The 17,991-nt window shown below is 45.8% G+C and overlaps 1 protein-coding gene across 1 annotated transcript in view; it reads right to left on the reverse strand.

The window, feature by feature from the left end:
* PARD6G (par-6 family cell polarity regulator gamma) overlaps positions 1-10,409 on the reverse strand; it is a 68,183-nt gene extending 57,774 nt beyond the window's left edge. The window contains exon 1 of the mRNA XM_071736994.1: positions 10,288-10,409. Within this exon, the coding sequence (XP_071593095.1) occupies positions 10,288-10,359 (72 nt within the window). The 5' untranslated portion in view covers positions 10,360-10,409. The remainder of the gene's footprint in view (positions 1-10,287) is intronic.
* Positions 10,410-17,991: the final 7,582 nt, after the last annotated feature.

Consider the following 17,991-nt stretch of genomic DNA (forward strand, 5'->3'; position numbering starts at 1 on the left):
ACTGCAGAAGACAGAGGGCAGGAGGGTCCAAGGGAACTTAAAAGAATGTAATCTGACACAGCTAACTGTGACTGAAAAAAATCTACAAAGTGCATATTTTGGTTGTTAAGTACTGAGATCCTCCAAAGTATCAGTCAGGCACTAAACTTGCTGTCTGCAGCTAGATGACAAAAAGCACCCAACAAAATGCTGTGTGTGTGTGTGTGTATATAGACATATATACAAGCAGGGACCCTGAGAAAAAAACAGATGCCAAGAACAATGAGAAAAAATAAAAAGCAAATTGTTCCGATAAACATTGTGTCAAAGAAGAAAGTCACATCTAACTGACCAACGCTTACTTCAATTGAATCAAGAGCATTCAACTGCTTTTTTTTTTTTTTTTTTTTTTTCCCTGGGAAAGGGTCAGAGGAGAGAAGGGAGCAGGGGAACAGAACTCCAGTGTTTTTTTACTTGGTGGGCTGCTATTCTGTGAAATGAAAAAGTTACCTACCAGTAAAAGAGAGAAAAAAATTTCCCTTAAATTTTAGGCTTCAAAAAATTTACAGGGTAAAAACTGAAGCCCTCTGTTTATGAAGTGATATCCCTCTAGTTTATTGCTGTCTTTGAGTTCAGGCTATTGTAGTAAGAAGACATCAATCAATGAGCAACATTTAGCAATAAACATAAATTATATTAGCCACCTACTTCTCCCATGAAGCAAATATCAGGAACAGAAAGTGAAACAAACACATTCATCCTTGCATAGACTTTAATTTCTGCTTACCTACAAGACTTTCAAAATGGGGAGGACCTGAGCAGGGTGCTTTATCAGTGAGAAGGAGCAGAGGCCAATAAAGAGATGGAGGGATGACACTGAATGTAAATGGATTTATGCTGGCTGACTTCATCTAGGACTTCAGAGCTCTGCTGTCACATTCTTGTCTGTGTTTCTCTGCCAGCCACATCTTCCCCCTGCCCCAAAGCAATTCTGCTCCACCCCAGCAATCAAACTGATGGGAAATGTGGGATTTTGTCTTCTTCTCAGTTCCTTTTTACCTCTTGCTACTTCATCCAAGACACAATCACAAGAGCAAGACATCCTATTTGTCCTTCATAGAACCCCATCACGATTTCACTACCTTCTCCCCCAGCTTTTTTGGGGGTTTTTTGACTGGCATTGTGCCATACTCCTACCCTTCTCCCTTGTATTCTTCCCCTTTCACTCCCCCATGAAAATACAGCCATGCTTCAATATTTTTAATTGTTAGAATACTTTCTCCCCACAAAGAAATCCAGTGGTTCTGCTTCTTTTTCATGTTTCTCAGCCACAATGCCTCATGCCTCTGCTTTTCATTTGAAGAACTCTGCAACCCCCTCTAACACTCTCCAGCAGGCTGTGAGGTTTGGCCCATGACAACTTTTTTCTCTTCTGCACTTGAGAGACAAATTCAGCTTCTTTCTCTGTCCCCATCACTCTCAGATCAACTTCTGCTCATGAGGTGTGCCTCCCATGCAGTCTTTTATTGATGTCTTCACAGATGCTCAACAGCCAGCAAAAGGACCCCTTAAAGCTAAGCTTATCCATTTCCCTGTTATAAATTACACCCTTTCATGATTTTGGGGCAGAAGACCATTAGACTGCCTTATTCAGCACCTGTAACTTCATCACCACCATCCAGTATATGTGTATCTTTTCTGCTCAGTATCTGAAATCCATGGACACCCTCAGCTTCTTCTCTGCACAGCCAAACTTGGTGTTTATTGCTGCCCTGTACTTTTCCCTAACTTTCCTAAACACTGTTTTGCCTCCCTACCACCCAGCTATTTCTTATATCCACAAAAGAAAATTTCCCAGCCTGTTCTTCTAAATTCTTAATCCCTGTCTTTGCCACCCTTGTGCCAGTAGCTCCTCTTCTACCAGGTCACCCATGTGTCTGCTCTCTCTCTATCCTCTCAGTCAGTACTGCCTCCAGGCTGCACACAGTTCCAGACTTCTTCACTGCCTCAACTCTTGCAATTTAAACCCACAGCGATGTTCTCCTTCAAGAAGCAGTCATTTGCAGCAAAGCCTTTAAAATAAATCTTTGCCTTAAGTTGCTGGTCTACCTTTCCAAAAGCAAATCTCTTCCTTTTTCCCTTCCAGTCCCCTACTGGAAACAAACCAAACTCTCTTTGCAAAGGATGTACTACAGAACCATAGAATGGTTTGAGTTAGAAAAGACCTCTAAGATCATCAAGTTCCAACCCCCCAGCATGGGCAGGGACACCTCCCAATAGAGACCAGGTTGCTCAAGGCCCCATCCAACCTGGCCTTGAACAGTACCAGGGAGGGGGCAGCCACAACTTCCCTGGGCAACCTGTGCCAGTGTCTCACCACTCTCATAGTAAAGAATTTCCTCCTAGAATTTCCTAGACCAAGCTCATCCTGTATTTTCAAGAGAACAGTGAGCACCACACACACCATCTGAACACACAGCTTTAGCACAGATACAGCATGGGATGCACACGTATGCCATGTAAACATCAGCATGAAGAGGAAATGAACATTTGGCACCTTGCCACTCAGAGGGGGAAAAAAAAACAGCACTGGTGTTGTTGAAGGTCTGGTCAACACTGCCAACACCAGAGAAATTTGTGAGCCTGGTTTTCTGCACAAAGGCAACCCTGCAGGTCTCTAGCAAGAGCAAACCATTTTCTGAGCATTTACGAAGAGTAACCATCTGCATGGTTACAAAACACCTGTAAGCAGTAGGGGCTCTGGCTGGTTCCAAGCTTATTTAAAACCCTTTTAGTTTCCGCCAGAGGTTTCCCCATGAGCTCAGGGCCAACAGCAGCTGCAGAGAAGTAATTTGATGCACACACACAACCTTCGCCAGACCTGATGGGGACTGGGAACAGCTGTGCAGGGTGGAGGCAGGAGGGATGGCCCCGGGCAGGGTGGCCCTGGGGCTGGAGCACCACACCCTGTCCCAGACACTTCTGCCTCAATTAACTTGAGGAATTTCCAATGGGAACGGGACTACATCCGTACCAGGAGATTTTTGCCTTCACTTGGAGAGATGGAATGTCTCCAGAGGTACATTTCATCTTTATCTTCTGGCCAGTATGTTAAAGGTAATTAAGGGCAAGCAATCAATCCCCTAAAGAGCATTTCTTTGTTACTAAAAGCGCAGATAAAGGGCACAAAAAATCTCTCAGGAAGGGAATGATAAGGGACTCCTGAGGAAAGCACTATTAATTGCACCCCTGAAGAGTTACTTGGAGGTGGCTAGTCCTGCAGCCTGCCAGAGGGAGCCTCCACAGGTATTTTAACCTCACACAGGAGACATTCCTTTCTGACTTGGCTGTAAACAACCTTTCAGCTTTGAAGAGCATCTCATCAAATTAAAGATTCATTGTTCAGTGTCCCTTAGGACTGTTTCAGTGTGGCAAGACTAAAATTCAAAGACATAAGACAGACAGACTGGCTGAAGTTTTAAGCAGCTCAGAAATTCCCAAGTTACTACTAGGCTACAAATTATTATGAAAGCAAAGATGAGAACCTGGGAGCGGGATCAAGAGTAGGAGAGCATGGGAGGTCTTGAAAGACAAGATGGAAACCCTAACCTTCTGGTCAGTGCTTAAGGATACTGATAACCATCCAGTTAGCACAGCTAGCACCCACACCTATAGCAAAATTTTAACTTCAGGACCATTCTAGAGAAACTACCAACTTTTGGTAACTAGATTTTTAACAACAACTTTTTGTTGTTGTTGTTACCCAGGACCCGAGACTACACCCCTAGCACCTGAGCATACCTTCCTACACTGAAGACTGGTGGGTCAGAGCATCTGCCCCAGCTTTACACAGATCTGCTACAGGCACTAGCACTCTCTTAGTGCCATAGCACAGATGAGAGAAGATAGATACACTGTGCTGGTGCTTACTGCAGCCATCACCTGAACAGAACTATGGCAAAATGACTTGTCTCCCCAACACCTTTTCAGCTGAAAAATTTGGCACCTTCACCTGCAAAGGGCAGCAAAGATGCACAGCACCAACAGTTGTGTCTCAGCTGCTGTGCAGGACCTTGTTCAGCTTTCTCTCAAGTCACCTAGGCACTGACAGACTTCAGTCTGATAGGTACTGACCACTTCAGAACTTCATCCTGCTACAAAAAACAAAGACTTTTAATAACAGAGGAATCAGGAGTTTAGTAGATGCTATTTAGCACATCAGAATCAATACAAAACCTGCTCTCAAAAGCTCAGCAAATCGGGAAGGGAAAAAACAGAGTCAAGACTTCTTAAGGGAGTAACTTTACCATCTCTTTCTCTTGACACGTTCTGCAACAATCCAAACCTTCTCAAGTTGCTGTCGCTGTGGCACAGTCTTCATTTGAGAGGGGGAAGCACTGTGGTTTTCTGAGTCTGTGCCACATTTGGTTTGCATATAATCAAGTATGTTTTGAAGCTCAAAACCAGAAGTTAAATCAGCTGGTTACAGGGCTTTTCACTGCACTTATTTTTATTCTAGGTATGACAAGTATGACCTTAACTTGGAAGTACAGCTTAAAAATTTAAAACAGGCTTGAAGTCTGTTTTAACATCCTGTAGGTTTATAAAGAGTGATACTTTTTGATGAATTTTCAAGCATGCTACACATGGAAAACATTTCTTAAAACTTCAGAAAGCCTGTGAGACTTCAGGGTTGGAGTGAAAACAAAGTACAAAAGGCTTGAAACCACAATTTGTAAACCTCTCTCACTTAGGTAACACCGGACAGAGAAGCATCAGACCTTTAAAATTTCTTCACAGGGGACTAATAAAAGCAAGTTTGCTCTTACTGATATTGCTAAAGTTCTAACATTTCTTGATGTTCTACTTTATGCCTTTTGAATACACTGTATGTGTGTGAGACTCCAGTCTGTAAGAGATCTCTTTTTCTCTAAGTGCTAGACAGTCATGTGGATATTCATTACTGCTGAGGTGTCTGAGCAGCACTGGCAACTTTTGGAGGGGGAAAAAAATGGATATACAATCCCCCTAAGAAGAGGAGATGACACATGAGCAAGGACAAACCACCCACAAGCTGCCAGGGTATTACATCAATCTAGGAGCTGGGCAGGTTTCCTGAAGCACTGATTTCTACACTTGCCCAAGACCAAAACACATTATTTTATCTGCTACTGACTTCACAAGAGAAAGCACGCACATAGCTGATCCTAAACATGCTCTCTGTCTTCAAGGTCCTGAACAGTATCACATCTGTACTCTGGATACATCAAATTATAATTGAAAATGTATTAAAAATCCATTTGTCGCCTTCATCTGAACACCAACATTTACTGGAAAAAAGTCAAAACAGGATAGGAGAAGGGGGAAAAGAAAATATGGTTATAGTTAGCTGGATCATATTTATCCTAATGGGTTTGTTTACATTAGTAGGATGTTCGTCACATCACTGTTAATTTGTCAATCAGTTTATAATGCAATCAAACACAACACTATTAATAAGGCAGAAATGCCACAGTCAGCACTTGTGTCAGGTAGCTGTGTTTTTATAAATCTCAGTCAGCACCAAAAGTTCCTACTGTTCAGCAAAAAAAAAAGGCTTTTTTCCAAAGGACTGTTTTCCAAAGGACTGTTTTTCAGGAAACCATGAGTGCATTTACTGACATTTGAAAAATGAGAATTAATTTTAACTTGTTCATACAGCTTGTGGGAAACACAGTAGTAGCAAATTTTCTGCCACTTTTAAGAGAAAAAACATACACCTGTCAGTTTCAAAGTGCAAACAGGGTTTCGCTAACAAACAATTTAAAAGGCTACCAGGCCAAAGCTTCAATCAATCTTATACCTCTACTATACCCAAGTGACTGGAAAAAACCCACACTTGGGCTGATTAACTAGCATCCTATATTAAAAGCAATTAAAAAAAAAAAACCAAAAAAACCCTCCCTCTCATCACTTAGAGCAGGACAAGAGAAGACTGACTATCATGGAGGTATAATTAAAGATGAGTCTCACCATTAATGTAGGAACTCAAATTTTTAAAATATTTGCTCTTCTTTTGTAGACTTACACTGAAGGGGAAAGAGGCCTGCAACCTCTCTGTAAAGCTAAGGAGAGAAAACGAAAAAAAGGTTTGGGATCTCATGGCCACAGGCAGGATTCTTAAGAAAACAGATTCAAAAAACCCCACACGTGGCATGAGCTGGAGCTCTTGGCAAAAGGGAGAAGAGAGAGAGAAAGGGTCATCTGGAATTCTTTTTCAGATATTTTTTCTTCAGGAGGGGACAGATACTTGTCACCTGATGGGTGAAAGGAACTAGACACATGAGAATGCAGAGTTGTTTTAAGTCAGCAAGATAATGTGTTTTCAGATCCTACACAGACAACACCCAGATAAGAACTTCTAATGTGTTCTGTCACAAAAGAAGGGAGAAGAGGGATAAGGTATAATTACAATTCAGTGAATATTTTCCTACAACATGTACCAATTTCTAAGTAGGTTTCTCTTTATCCTTCCACTTTCATATCTAGCAATAAGCTTCTGTTTGGATCATAAGGGCAGCTCTCAGGGGAAAAGACAGAAGAAGGGAGGAAGCACTGAACCCAAGGGAAGCGGATTTCTTAAAGCAGAAGATTACAGCAATTCCCATCACTGCCATGTCTGAAAGCAGAGGTGCATACAGCTGGCTTTTATTTTCAGTATTTGCTGCAACACAGTGATTCAGGAGGCTTCTCCAGCACCTTACAGTCACCCAGAGGAAAAAAAAAACATGATACACACCAAGAGGTAGTAAACAGTGGCACAAAGCTCATCCCTCTGCAAAGATACGTCACCAGAGAACACACCACTGCAAATGTTCCCACCAGGTAGCCACAAGGCATTAAAATATCCACAGACACAAGCATCAGGAGCTGAAGCATGTTTCTGGGCTGCTTTCCCAGTACAGGTGATGGGTGGGTTAGGCTAGGCCCATGGAAGGTTTAGACCACCTGAAATCCAACCATCCACAAAGCTCAAATCTGGACAACGGAAGAGAAATACTCACTGCAGGTCTTGGCTCTTCAGCACAAGAATGATGTTGAAAGACTGCAGTGACTTTAGCCACCGAAATGCTCCCTTCCTCGTTCTTCCCCCCGCCCCCCTTTTATTTTTTTAAATAATCATCTGACACACATCAGGAATCTTAAAATTTAAGGACACTGGGGGACTGCCAGGGAAGTGTCAAATGCAATGTGGTACTAAGGATCTGACAAACAAACTCCCTCTAATAATCAACTGCACAAACCACCTTTCATGAACTTTCTTTTGGAGAAAAAAAACCTCAAGAAATTCAAGAAAATCTCAGTTTTCTCAGGAGCCATTTCTGGATCCTGACTAACACAGCACACCAGATGGAAGGTGGTGGTTCAACCTTAAGGAAAGAACCACCTGGTTAATGCAACAGAGGCACCAATACCAAAACCCCAGTGCTTGCAGACTGTAGCCCAGCCGACTCCCCACAGCTCTTTCTTCCAGAGATCCTTCATGTCCAACTTGAGAAGGAGAAAAGCTACTTCATGCCGCCGTCATGTAAAAACAACGCTCTCACACCCTCTCCTACGCTACAAGGGATTCCACCTGCCCACGGCCCGCCACTTCCCCAGCCTTTGAAAAGCCACCCGAGAATCCCTTGATCCCCGTCCAGCAGCATGCCCTGGCGCGGAGGCTGAGCTGCACCCACCTCCGCTCACCCGGCAGCCTGCGCTCCCAGGAGATAGCTGCAAAATCATGAGTTCTCAAGACTCAACTTTCGAGTTCTCAGGCAGGTCCGGGCAGGCCTTGTACTTACAAAACACAGGCAACTAGATGTTTAAAAGGCTGACTACACGCAGCTACCAAAAGCAGCATTACTGGATCTTTTTTTGTTTCCCCAGCCTTAGGTAGTCCACCCTATCCAGAAAAAATAGATCTGTATTTCTATATGAACACCAGCAGGACAACCCAGTGATTCACAGGGAAAAGACAGACAGCCTTGTAACCAACCCTACAAGATTACTACGTTTTATGGTATAAGGTCTTCAAACTGTACCTTGCCAGGTACCACTGGCTTTTCACTAGATCTACATCTAGCCATTTAGTGACTCCGTGAGAGAGAACCTACCAGCGCTGCGAGCAAAAGAAAACCACCTTGCAACGTCATCACCAACCTCTGTTTTCCAACAACCTGCACCAGACTGCTACATGAACACTGGAGATGTTGTTGTGCACAAGACACACTAATAGTGTAACCCCACCAGCAACCAACCTCAACAACACAGCCTCCAGCGACCCACACTTTATATTAATGGACCATTGCTGGGTGCAGGCCTTCAGTGGGATATTTTTAATACAGCTTCTATTTCAAGTTTCCTTCCAATGCAGCACAGTTCTCTAAAGTTAACTTCTGGGCTATCAGTGGTGACAACTCTGAGCTACAGAAGGCCCCCAGTAAACCCCTCCCACAGACGCAAGTTTATTTTCCTTCTCTCCCTAACTCTGTAGTCATTCTTAACACTTAAAACCTCCTTGAATCACCCTGTGTCTGTAAAACCATCTGGGATTCACTTACAGGATTACTGCAGCTGTAAAAGCTGTTCATTACAAGGTTGCTTTTTAATTGTTAATAAAACAAACCCAAGCTATTACAATATTAGAGCAGGAGAGCAAGGATAACTAAAAAAAAAAAAAAAAAAAGTTTCTCTGTGGTCAAAGTTTTAGTTTGAAGCTCATGCAGTGCATTGGGTGTAACTCGGTAACTAGAAAACAGGATTTAGAGCTTTTGGGAGCCTCAATGAATGTTGTGGGTGTTTCACACCTCAGAACCAGTACAAACTGAAACAAAACTTTCCAGCAATGGAAGCAGGATGGAACTTTCCAGGCCAGCTGAGTCCCTTCAAGTGGCAACTGGAGGGTAGGAAACAAGAGCCTCCACCTACATTTAAGGTGCCACATTTAGAAATTATTTGAGTCCCTTGGACATAAGGCAGTTCTCCGACTGAAGAAATACGACCACCCTCAGGTCTATGTGTTCCTTAAGGCTGTTTGATCTGCGTGCAGATATTAAGAGCAGCAAGGAACAAAATGGGGAGCACAAAGTCCCAAAGACTGCACCTCTAATACTGTCTAACCAGGACACCAGAGCTGTGCACAATTCCGGGACATGCTACTGATAATTCACACTTTTCAACCTAGGCACTGCCTACGCCATTTTTACGTCTATAAAACACAGGCTTAAAAGGAGATTTTTCAGTTTTGCTTAAACGCTACCTATTTTTCGCACACAAGAAGCGGCGGACCAGATTTTGATGTGCTGGCTCAACCTAAAGCGACCAGAACCTCTTGAAGAGAGCTCAGCAAGACACGGTACCATGATTTTAAGAAGCCGAGCCCCGGCAGGCAGCTGTGTCTGCACATGACAGCCCTGCAGGTCACCGCTACAACACAATAAATGCACCAACAACACAAGCCCGCAAACGCTGCCTGGCTTATGGCTGGCCCTGGCACCCACAGGTAGCACCTAGCAAAGCCGCCACGGGAGCGTGAAGCTTCTCTCGGGTCTGGCTTCGGCTTCTCCCACTCGGATCCCCCGCAGGATTCCGGCGCTGCCACCACCGGCCCGGGGGAACCCGGGAGAACCCGGGGGAACCCGGCCCTACCGGTCCTACACTCCTCTGACCAAACCGCGCCGCGACACCCGATCCACCACCCCCCGGGAGATGGCAGAAGCCCCCCGTGCGGCACGCTCCCGTGGCTGCGGGGGGCAGGAGCACCGCGGGGGCGGCACCGCCTCCGGTAACCCCCGGCCAGAGCCCTGCCCTCGCGTCAGGCGAGGCGACCGCCGTTTTCCAAGCTGCCCCACAAAGTTAGCGCAGAAGTCCCCGCGGCGAAACAAAAGATCGAGCGGGAGCGGCAGGGAGCGGGGCCCCCGGCGCCCGCCCGCTCCGGCCCCGCCACCGCCCCGGGGGCGGGCGGGGAAGGGTCGCGCCGCCGTCGCCGCCTCATGCCGGGCAGGGGAGGCTTGCCGGGGGCGAGGCCGGGAGCTGCGCCCGGAGCGGGGATCCCGCCTCTCCGCAGACTGCCGCCAGCCTCTCATCGCTCTCCGGGCAGCGGCTGCGGCAGGGCTCCCGCAGCACCGGGCAGGGAGGCGGCGGTGTGTGTGTCGGAAGGGGGGGGGGGGATGAGGGATGCCGGAGCGGAGGGGGTGGCCCCATTCATTTTCGGGAGCCGACCGGGCAGGGGCGCACCACCCCCCGCCGCCGTTGCCGGGCGAGGCCGCGCCGCGCTCTCCTCACCTTGCTCTTTACTTCCACCGCGCTGCACTCCAGGTACCGCAGAGTCTGAGATTTGTTGAAACTCCGGTTCATCTTCCCGGCCCCGATACCCGCACTACCTTCCCCCCCCCACCCCCCAGCGCCGCCGCCGCCGCTGCCTCCCGCCCGCCGCGGGCCTCGCCCCCCGCGAGCCGATCGCCCCGCGCGGGGCAGGCGGCACGCGGCGCCCCGGTCGCCCCCTTCCTCCTCCTCCTCCTCCTCTTCCTCCTCCTCCCGGTCCCGCGGCGCTGCGGACACTTTTGTCCCCGCGCGCCAATGAGAGCGGCCGCTCCGCTGGGCTCGCGCTCCGGCTCCCGAACAGCCGCGCGCCCGCGGCTGGCGGCGGGCGGGCGGGCGCCTGGGCCGGCAAACGGTCACGCCCACGGACACGGACACGCCCGCGGACACGCCCACTCCGAGCCGTTTGGCCACGCCCCCTCCTTCGTTCCCGCTGGCCACGCCCCCTCTTGTGCCCCGCCCCCTCCGGCCGCCGCGGCGGGACCCGGCCCCGGGGCTGCGGGGAGGCGGTGCGGTGGCGTGGAGGGTACCGGGGTGTGGGGGGTTCCGGGATGTGCCGGTAGCCCCGGCAGCTGCTGCGGGAATTGGCCCCGGCGCGGTTGAACCGAGTGCGGGCCGCCTGCCCCCGAGTCGGGGCTGTTGTCGGGGGTGGAGGGGCTGCTGGGGCAGCGCTGTGAGGCGGTGTCGGTCCGGAGGGCTGGCAGCGGGGATGGCGCCAAGTAAAATCGGTTTGTTCGCGGGTGGGGTTAGGCCCTGGCGTGTGCACCTGCCTGGTTTCACGGGCGGTCCCGCCACCAAAATAAGTTTCAGTCCTAGAATGGTTTGGGTTGGAAGGGACCTGTAAGAACATCCAGTTCCAGCCCCCCTGCCACGGGCAGGGACACCTCCCACTAGACACCAGGTTGCTCAAAGCCCCATCCAACCTGTCCCTGAACACTTCCAGGCAGTTGGCATCCGCAGCCTCCCTGGGCAACCCGTTCCAGTGTCTCACCACCCTCACAGTGAAGAATTTCTAACATCTACTCTAAATCTACCCTCTTTCACATGAAATCCATTTCCCTTTGTCCTAGCACTCCATGTCCTTGGAAAAAGTCCCTCCCCAGCTTTCCTGTAGGGCCCCTTCATGTACTGGAAAGCCTCCTCTGGACTTGCTCCAGTAGCTCTCTGTCCTTCCTGTGCTGGGGCTCCAGAACTGGACACATTATTCCAGGTGGGGTTTCAGAAGAGTGAAGCAGAGTGGGGAAAGACCTCCCTCGTCCTGCTGGCCACACATCTTTTGGTGCAGCCCTTGGTAGGGTTGGCTTTCTGGGCTGTAAGGGCAGAAACTTCACCCAGAAAAGTACCAGCCGGTGATGCACCAGATGCCCTGGGAGTGTATGGGTGCTTGGAGGTGCCCGTTGTGTCCCACAGAGACAAACCTGCACAAACTTTCCAGACACGGATGGTTATTCATAAAGAGTGTTGAGATCTGCAAAGTGCTGCAAGTCATTAATTTGAGACCACAGATCATCAGTTTGGGGAGAAGAGCTTGCACCACTTCCTCTTTGAAATAAATCAAGCTGCCTGCCTTCCTCTTTTAGCAGCCCTTATTAGTGAGGTTGGTTATTAATTAGAGAATCTTCAATGAATTGGGTTTTTTCCATCTTTTGTCAAAGACCTTTATAATTCTAACAGGCTTTTTTCCTTCAGTCAGTTCCCTTTAGTCACCAAGAGCCTTTGACAGGGGTGTTTTTTCCTACACAGTCCTGCCCAAAACATCAGTTGTGATGTATAGAAGCTGAGGAAAAGACACAGACCTGTGTAACCAGTTCTCTACGGCTCAACATCTCCTACAATAGTCTGCATGTCTAAGGAAAGAGCACAAAGTCCTTAGAAGACGTGACAAATGACCCATCTCCCCTTCTCCAGACATGCTGGACAAGTGTCAGTGGTAGTGGTGGGGAATATCTGTGAATTTAGGGGCAAAAAAAAGAACTGAGATTACTTTTCATGTGGCTCCAATAAGGAAGATCAAAGCTATGCCCAGCAACAAACCAACTCCAGCTTGTTGTAAAATAGATCTGAAATTAACATTTTCCACATGTTGGGACCTTGAGCAACCTGGTCTCGTGGAAGGTGTCCCTGGCCATGCAAGGGGTTGGAAATAGATGATCTTTAAGTACCCTTTAGCCCTAGCCAGTCTATTATTCTGAGTTCTGGGTTTGCACCGTGTCTGGAAGGCTTGCTCTAAATTAAGCTGGAAAAATAAAGTCTAGAGAGCTGAGAAAGGAAATGTTTGTATGAACTTGATCTTTCCCTCTTTTTATCTTTGCTGGAGCAATGTGGTATCTTCACTTTCCTGCTGTGATGGCCAAAGCCAAGCTGTGGAGATGCAGCATCCCTGGGGTGCTCAGGGGCTGAACATCCCTTTCAGGATGTTTCCATTTGAAGATGAGCTCCAGCAGCTGGATGCATATGGTTTAGTGCTTCGAAATCTGCAGCAGCAAGGCCAGTTCACCAGAGCACAGTTAATCAATAGCTGAAGGACTAGTCATGTAACCTGAAGCAGGGGAAATGCTGGTATTACATGCATTGCTGGTAGCAGTCATTTCAGGTGGGATCTTATTCCAGACCACCTGTCCTCCAGCTGACCCTTGGAAAGGGACCCTGCTGCTTGCACTACCTCCTGGATCAGGAAAGAGCCCTGTGAGTATGCTTACACATTTCAGACATGCAGTGATGTGGCTGAACTCAAAGTCACAGCCACAGAGAATGAAAGATCGGTATTCATTTTTGTTTCAATTTTTTAGTCTGTTTATTTTCTCTAAGGAAGAGAAAGTTCTCAGCAGTCGGCAATTAATAAGCAATTTAATTTTAGTCTTAATTTTAAATTTGGTGCATCTTGTATATATGATGTTAATTTGAGAAGTACAGATTAAACTCATTTGTCTTTGGTTCGTTTTCTTTAATGCTTCCTTCAGGGAATACATATGCTTCATTACCATCTCTTTCATATTAATAAAGACTCCTCAAACTAATAATGCCAACTAAGCTGTGTGTAAACAGAATGGGAATTCAATGAAAATTAAAAAAAAATAATTTTTTTTTTTTTTTTTTTTTTTTTGAGAATAAAGCTGGGAAGCCATGCTGGATTCTTAAAGAACAAAGATACATTTTTCAAAGCATAAGGCAGGGGCTGATTTACTAGCAGGGCTAAAGAGACTTCAATCCCTGTCAGCAGCAGCCACCGCAGATCCGGTTCATATTTCCATCACCACATGAATACGCAATCCTTTTCTTCTCATCTGCTTTGTCTTTGAAGCTAACAGGTGTATTAAGGACAGAAATTAGTGTATTTGGGGAGATGAGCTAATGTTTCTATTTCTTCTGTGCTACAAGATTTTAGAAGTGGTGGATCACTGCCTCTCTTCTTTTTTTTTTTTTTTTTTAATTCAACCATAAGAGGAGTTGTTTTTCTGCTGTTGCTTTTCTGCCCATTCTTTCAACCTTGCAGTAAACCTGCATTGTAGTAAAGAAGGTGAATTCACTAACATGAGGAAATACAAGCTTTAAATCTACACAGGGACTCTTGCTAACAAAGCTTCTTTTTGAACTACCTTAAGAAAATTTGGTTTCTGCTTTTTCTCAGTTGTTCAGTTTGCCTCTTTAAAAAAAATCTATCAATAAACCTGAAAAAAGATAATTTAATTTCAGCTATTTTTGTCAGGTTTTGTTCATGAATACAAAGGTAATGATGAACATACCTTTAAAATACAAGTGCTTCACTTAGAGAAAATCCAGTTTGAGTTAAATATCCATTCTTTTGTGACTTAATATAAGCAATTTTTACCCATCCTGAGGCAGGGAATGATCAACTTCTGGATAGCTCATCAGTTAAGCTAATATAGACACATTCTGGGTAGAGGTATGAAAAACTGGCTATATACTTTAATTAGTATAAAACCACAATAATATTATATCATAATTTATTAAAAATGTATTATGTGTTGATATTTTTATTATTTAATAACATTATCCAATAATTTATTCAAAGTGTATCCTTCTCAACAAAGCTTTGCTGAAATCCAGTTCAGTCCATTTTTGCAAAATCACTGTGACACTTTTTTTTTTTTTTTTTTTTCTTTTCTTTTCTTTTCTTTTCACGTTCCTCTATTACTTTGAGGTCTAATCCCTTTTCTCCAGAGCAGAGCTGAGCCACGATTAAGACAGCTTGGGAAAATTCGGTTTTTTCTTTCTTGCCTCCCCTTCCCGTGCCCACCCTGTGCTGCGTTGAGCAGTGAGCTCAGCTCCATACACCAACAGGACTCAAAACGCTGTGTATACTCCCCGGCTGCCTTGGCCCCAGGTTGCACCAGGCTCTGCAGCCCCTGCCAGCTGTTTTCCTCCTCAAACTCAGTCACAAAGATGGTTTTAATTTAACTGCTTTTGCTCAGGCACCTTTCAGGGTTTGTTGTTTTTTGTTTTTTTTTTTTTTTTTTTCTCGTCGCTTGCCAAAGGCATTGCATTCCTTTGACAATTTCTATAAATCTTCATCTGTTTTGGTAATCCATACTTCGCTTACCCTGGTTTTGACCTGCAGAGCTTTTAAATCACTTTTTTTTCCCCCGGTGCCCGTCTCCCAGCCCTTCCTTGCAGCCTCGTCCCCGGATGCATCCGGGGCACGGGGGGCAGGTTTGCTCTCAGCCAGCCACATGCAGCACTGCCACTAAATTGCTCTCGTTTCTTGCCCTAAACATGGCAGAAATGCAACAGCCTCGGGGATCACGGCAGGCCGTTTGAAAAATATTCAGATAATCCTGTTTCAAACGCTTTTTATTTACCAGACCAACAAAAAGTGCTGCAACGGGTGCTCGAGGTGCACTCCTGCAGTGCTGTTTTTTCAGCAGGCAAGGAGCTTCCCTCCACCCAGCTGCATGCCTCATTAGTATTAACAAACTGTCTGCATGCTCTGAGAGGTGAAAAAATACCTCAGACTCACATCCAAGGACTAATTTTTCTCCCCCCTATCCCCACGTTGAGTTTTCAAGCATTACAAGTAACAAGTCCTAAGGGCTTGGGGGAGCTGCTGCAGTGATGGATTGGTTTTGGTTTCTTTAAATGTAAACCAAAATGAAGCAGAGGAGAGAAGGGATGACAGCTTTTTTTTTTTTTTTTTTTTTTTGGCTTAGTAGTGAACAGTGTTCCTGCCACAGCAATGCTAATTTCTACCTCATCAGATGCAGAGGACAATGCATCAGTTGCCTCAGTACAGGAGCCTACTTAGAAGGGAGCAAGGATAATGCCACAATACAGCATTAATGGGTGCTTCTGGACAGAAGACCAGCTGCTTCAGTGGTTTAGCATTGTCCCACTCCTCATGGGGGTGAAATGTCTTATTTTTCTTTCCTTTTAAAAGCTTTTGCCTTCAGGCCTTCAAGAGTTGTACAGCCATTTAATAGGAAAAAGGGAGGTGTTTGCTCTCAAGGGGTGGGGGAACTCTTCTTTTCTACTGGGATGATGAAGCATCAAGAAAACCTCTTCCTTGACTCTGTACTACAAAATACTCTAAGACACCAGAGCTGTAGCTCAGGGAATGGCACCTGCTGAGATGCACTGCAGAGCTCACAAGTGAGCACAGAGATGGGTGTTTGCTATTGCAGCTCCCAGGATTTCTCCAGAGAACTGCTCTGCACTACCTACACCTTTTCCCCTTTTTTGTTTCTCCACAGTGCTACTCCTTACCCCACTGCTGGGCTTTCCCATCACCTCCTGGTGGAGGTCCCCAGATGGCATGTGTGGCAGCCCTGCCCAAAAAGCTGGGGAGAAAGTCACACTCCTCTCCCCTCTTTGAACATGCACGCATGCTCAAAAAGTCCAGATGAAGCACCGTGGGGAAAGAACCTGGCCATGTAAGGGTGCTGAGAACACTGTGTTTTAGAGCTCAGTTTTCTTCTGTTTTGAAACAAGGCTGGGAAGGGAGCAGCCTGAGTGCTGCCAAGGCTCCAGGGGGAGCGGGCAGAGGTCCCCAGGCTGGCTGCATGCAGGTGCCCTGGCTTCAGTAGATGGGATCAACACGCTCTTGTGTCAGAAAAAATATAACCCCTTTGGCTTAACTGATGGCTATTGTATACCCAGTTAGGCATTGATGTATATCAGCATGCAAGTAATTTAGGAGCCAAAGCTGTTGGGGTACTAAAATCTCAGAGTCCAGACTCTGAGCATCACCACCAGATCAGAAATAGAGTGTGTTATCAGACTCACTGTCCTATTTCCAAATGACACCTAAGTTAGGGTTAAAAGCAACAGTGCTTTACAAGGATGAAAAAGGTGAGTTTGGGAGTGGGGGAAAGAAGAAGAGAGGATGGTGCCTGCTAAATACACTCCGGCTGTATGAATCACCATGATAACATATTGCCAGAAAATAAAGAAATATTGAAACTCTATTTGTTCTGCACATGTATATGCTGATTTTTTTTCTCCTTCTGCACATGTATATGCTGATTTTTTTCTCCCTTTCTATTGCTTTGATTCAGTTTCTTGTTTTTAAATAAAGAGAAAAACATTAGAAAGCAATAACATTTCCCATATGTCATTTGTTTCAGCAGAAAACTAGATCTCTTCCTCTACCACTTGTCCAAAAGTAGGTCCTTCTACTTCCAAGTGGGATAAAAATGTTGTTTACAATGTGCTTTCATGCCATGGAATTCTGGAATCAGCACATTTTACAAGCAGTAGCTCATACACCTCACACAGTGTAGCAAGGTTTGAGAGTCTGCTACATGCTTTTATGGCTTGATCATAAATGCTAATAGAGATTAATTGAAAAAAAAAAAAGTAGGGAGAAGATAAAGGGAGAAAGTAGAGGTTGTGGCAAAGATGATTTTTCTAGTTGGCAGCATGGATTCAGGACATTCAATGGCTGTTCAAGAAGCACTGAGTTAATTTTTAGAAAGCCCCTAAAGTCTCTAGATGGAAGCTGCTGTGCAGATAGCAGCTTCTAATGATGTTAGAAAGATGACTGCAAATACTTTTAAAATACAATTGTTTCAAAGGCAGCACTGCTGATCACAGGCCTGGGGTGTGGGAGTGTCTTCCTGATTCTGTTCTCCCAAGAGAAATCTGTCCTTCACTTTGTCCCTTTACTTATTCTACAGTAAATTGAAGCATAATTGTCAATTGGCAAGCTCAGGTTACATTCTCTCATATTTACTATAAAATAATTTATGGAGCTGGCATCATCTCTGTCTTCCCAAGCACTTTTTCTGTGGGAAACCGTGAGTGGGCTATTTAAACACACACTGTGACAGTGGAGTAATTTTTCTGCAGCAGTGAACAAATTACCTAGTGGAGTCAAGCTCACCAGATCTTCCTTATATTAGTGAAATGGGAATAAAAATGGTACTATTAATCTTCAAAGTTATTGTCTATACAGAAAAGCTGCTATCATGAAGGTGTAATCATGCCTTTCTTCTTGCTTTGTGACCAGAGAAACCTGCCCGTGGCACCTCTGCAATTCTTCTCAATTACAAACTGGGTTTAATTTGTTTCAGGTATCCACTTAACTTATATGAATGCTATCTACCATCTTTGTTAGCCCTGGCAGCTGAAGCATGGGGTTTGGTAATAAGGTAGGAGAGTACAACTTTTGCCCAGACTAACTCAGTCCCTCACCAAGAGCACAGAGAGGGT

Source organism: Heliangelus exortis, chromosome 2 (assembly GCF_036169615.1).
Source record: "Heliangelus exortis chromosome 2, bHelExo1.hap1, whole genome shotgun sequence".
Taxonomy (NCBI): domain Eukaryota; kingdom Metazoa; phylum Chordata; class Aves; order Apodiformes; family Trochilidae; genus Heliangelus; species Heliangelus exortis.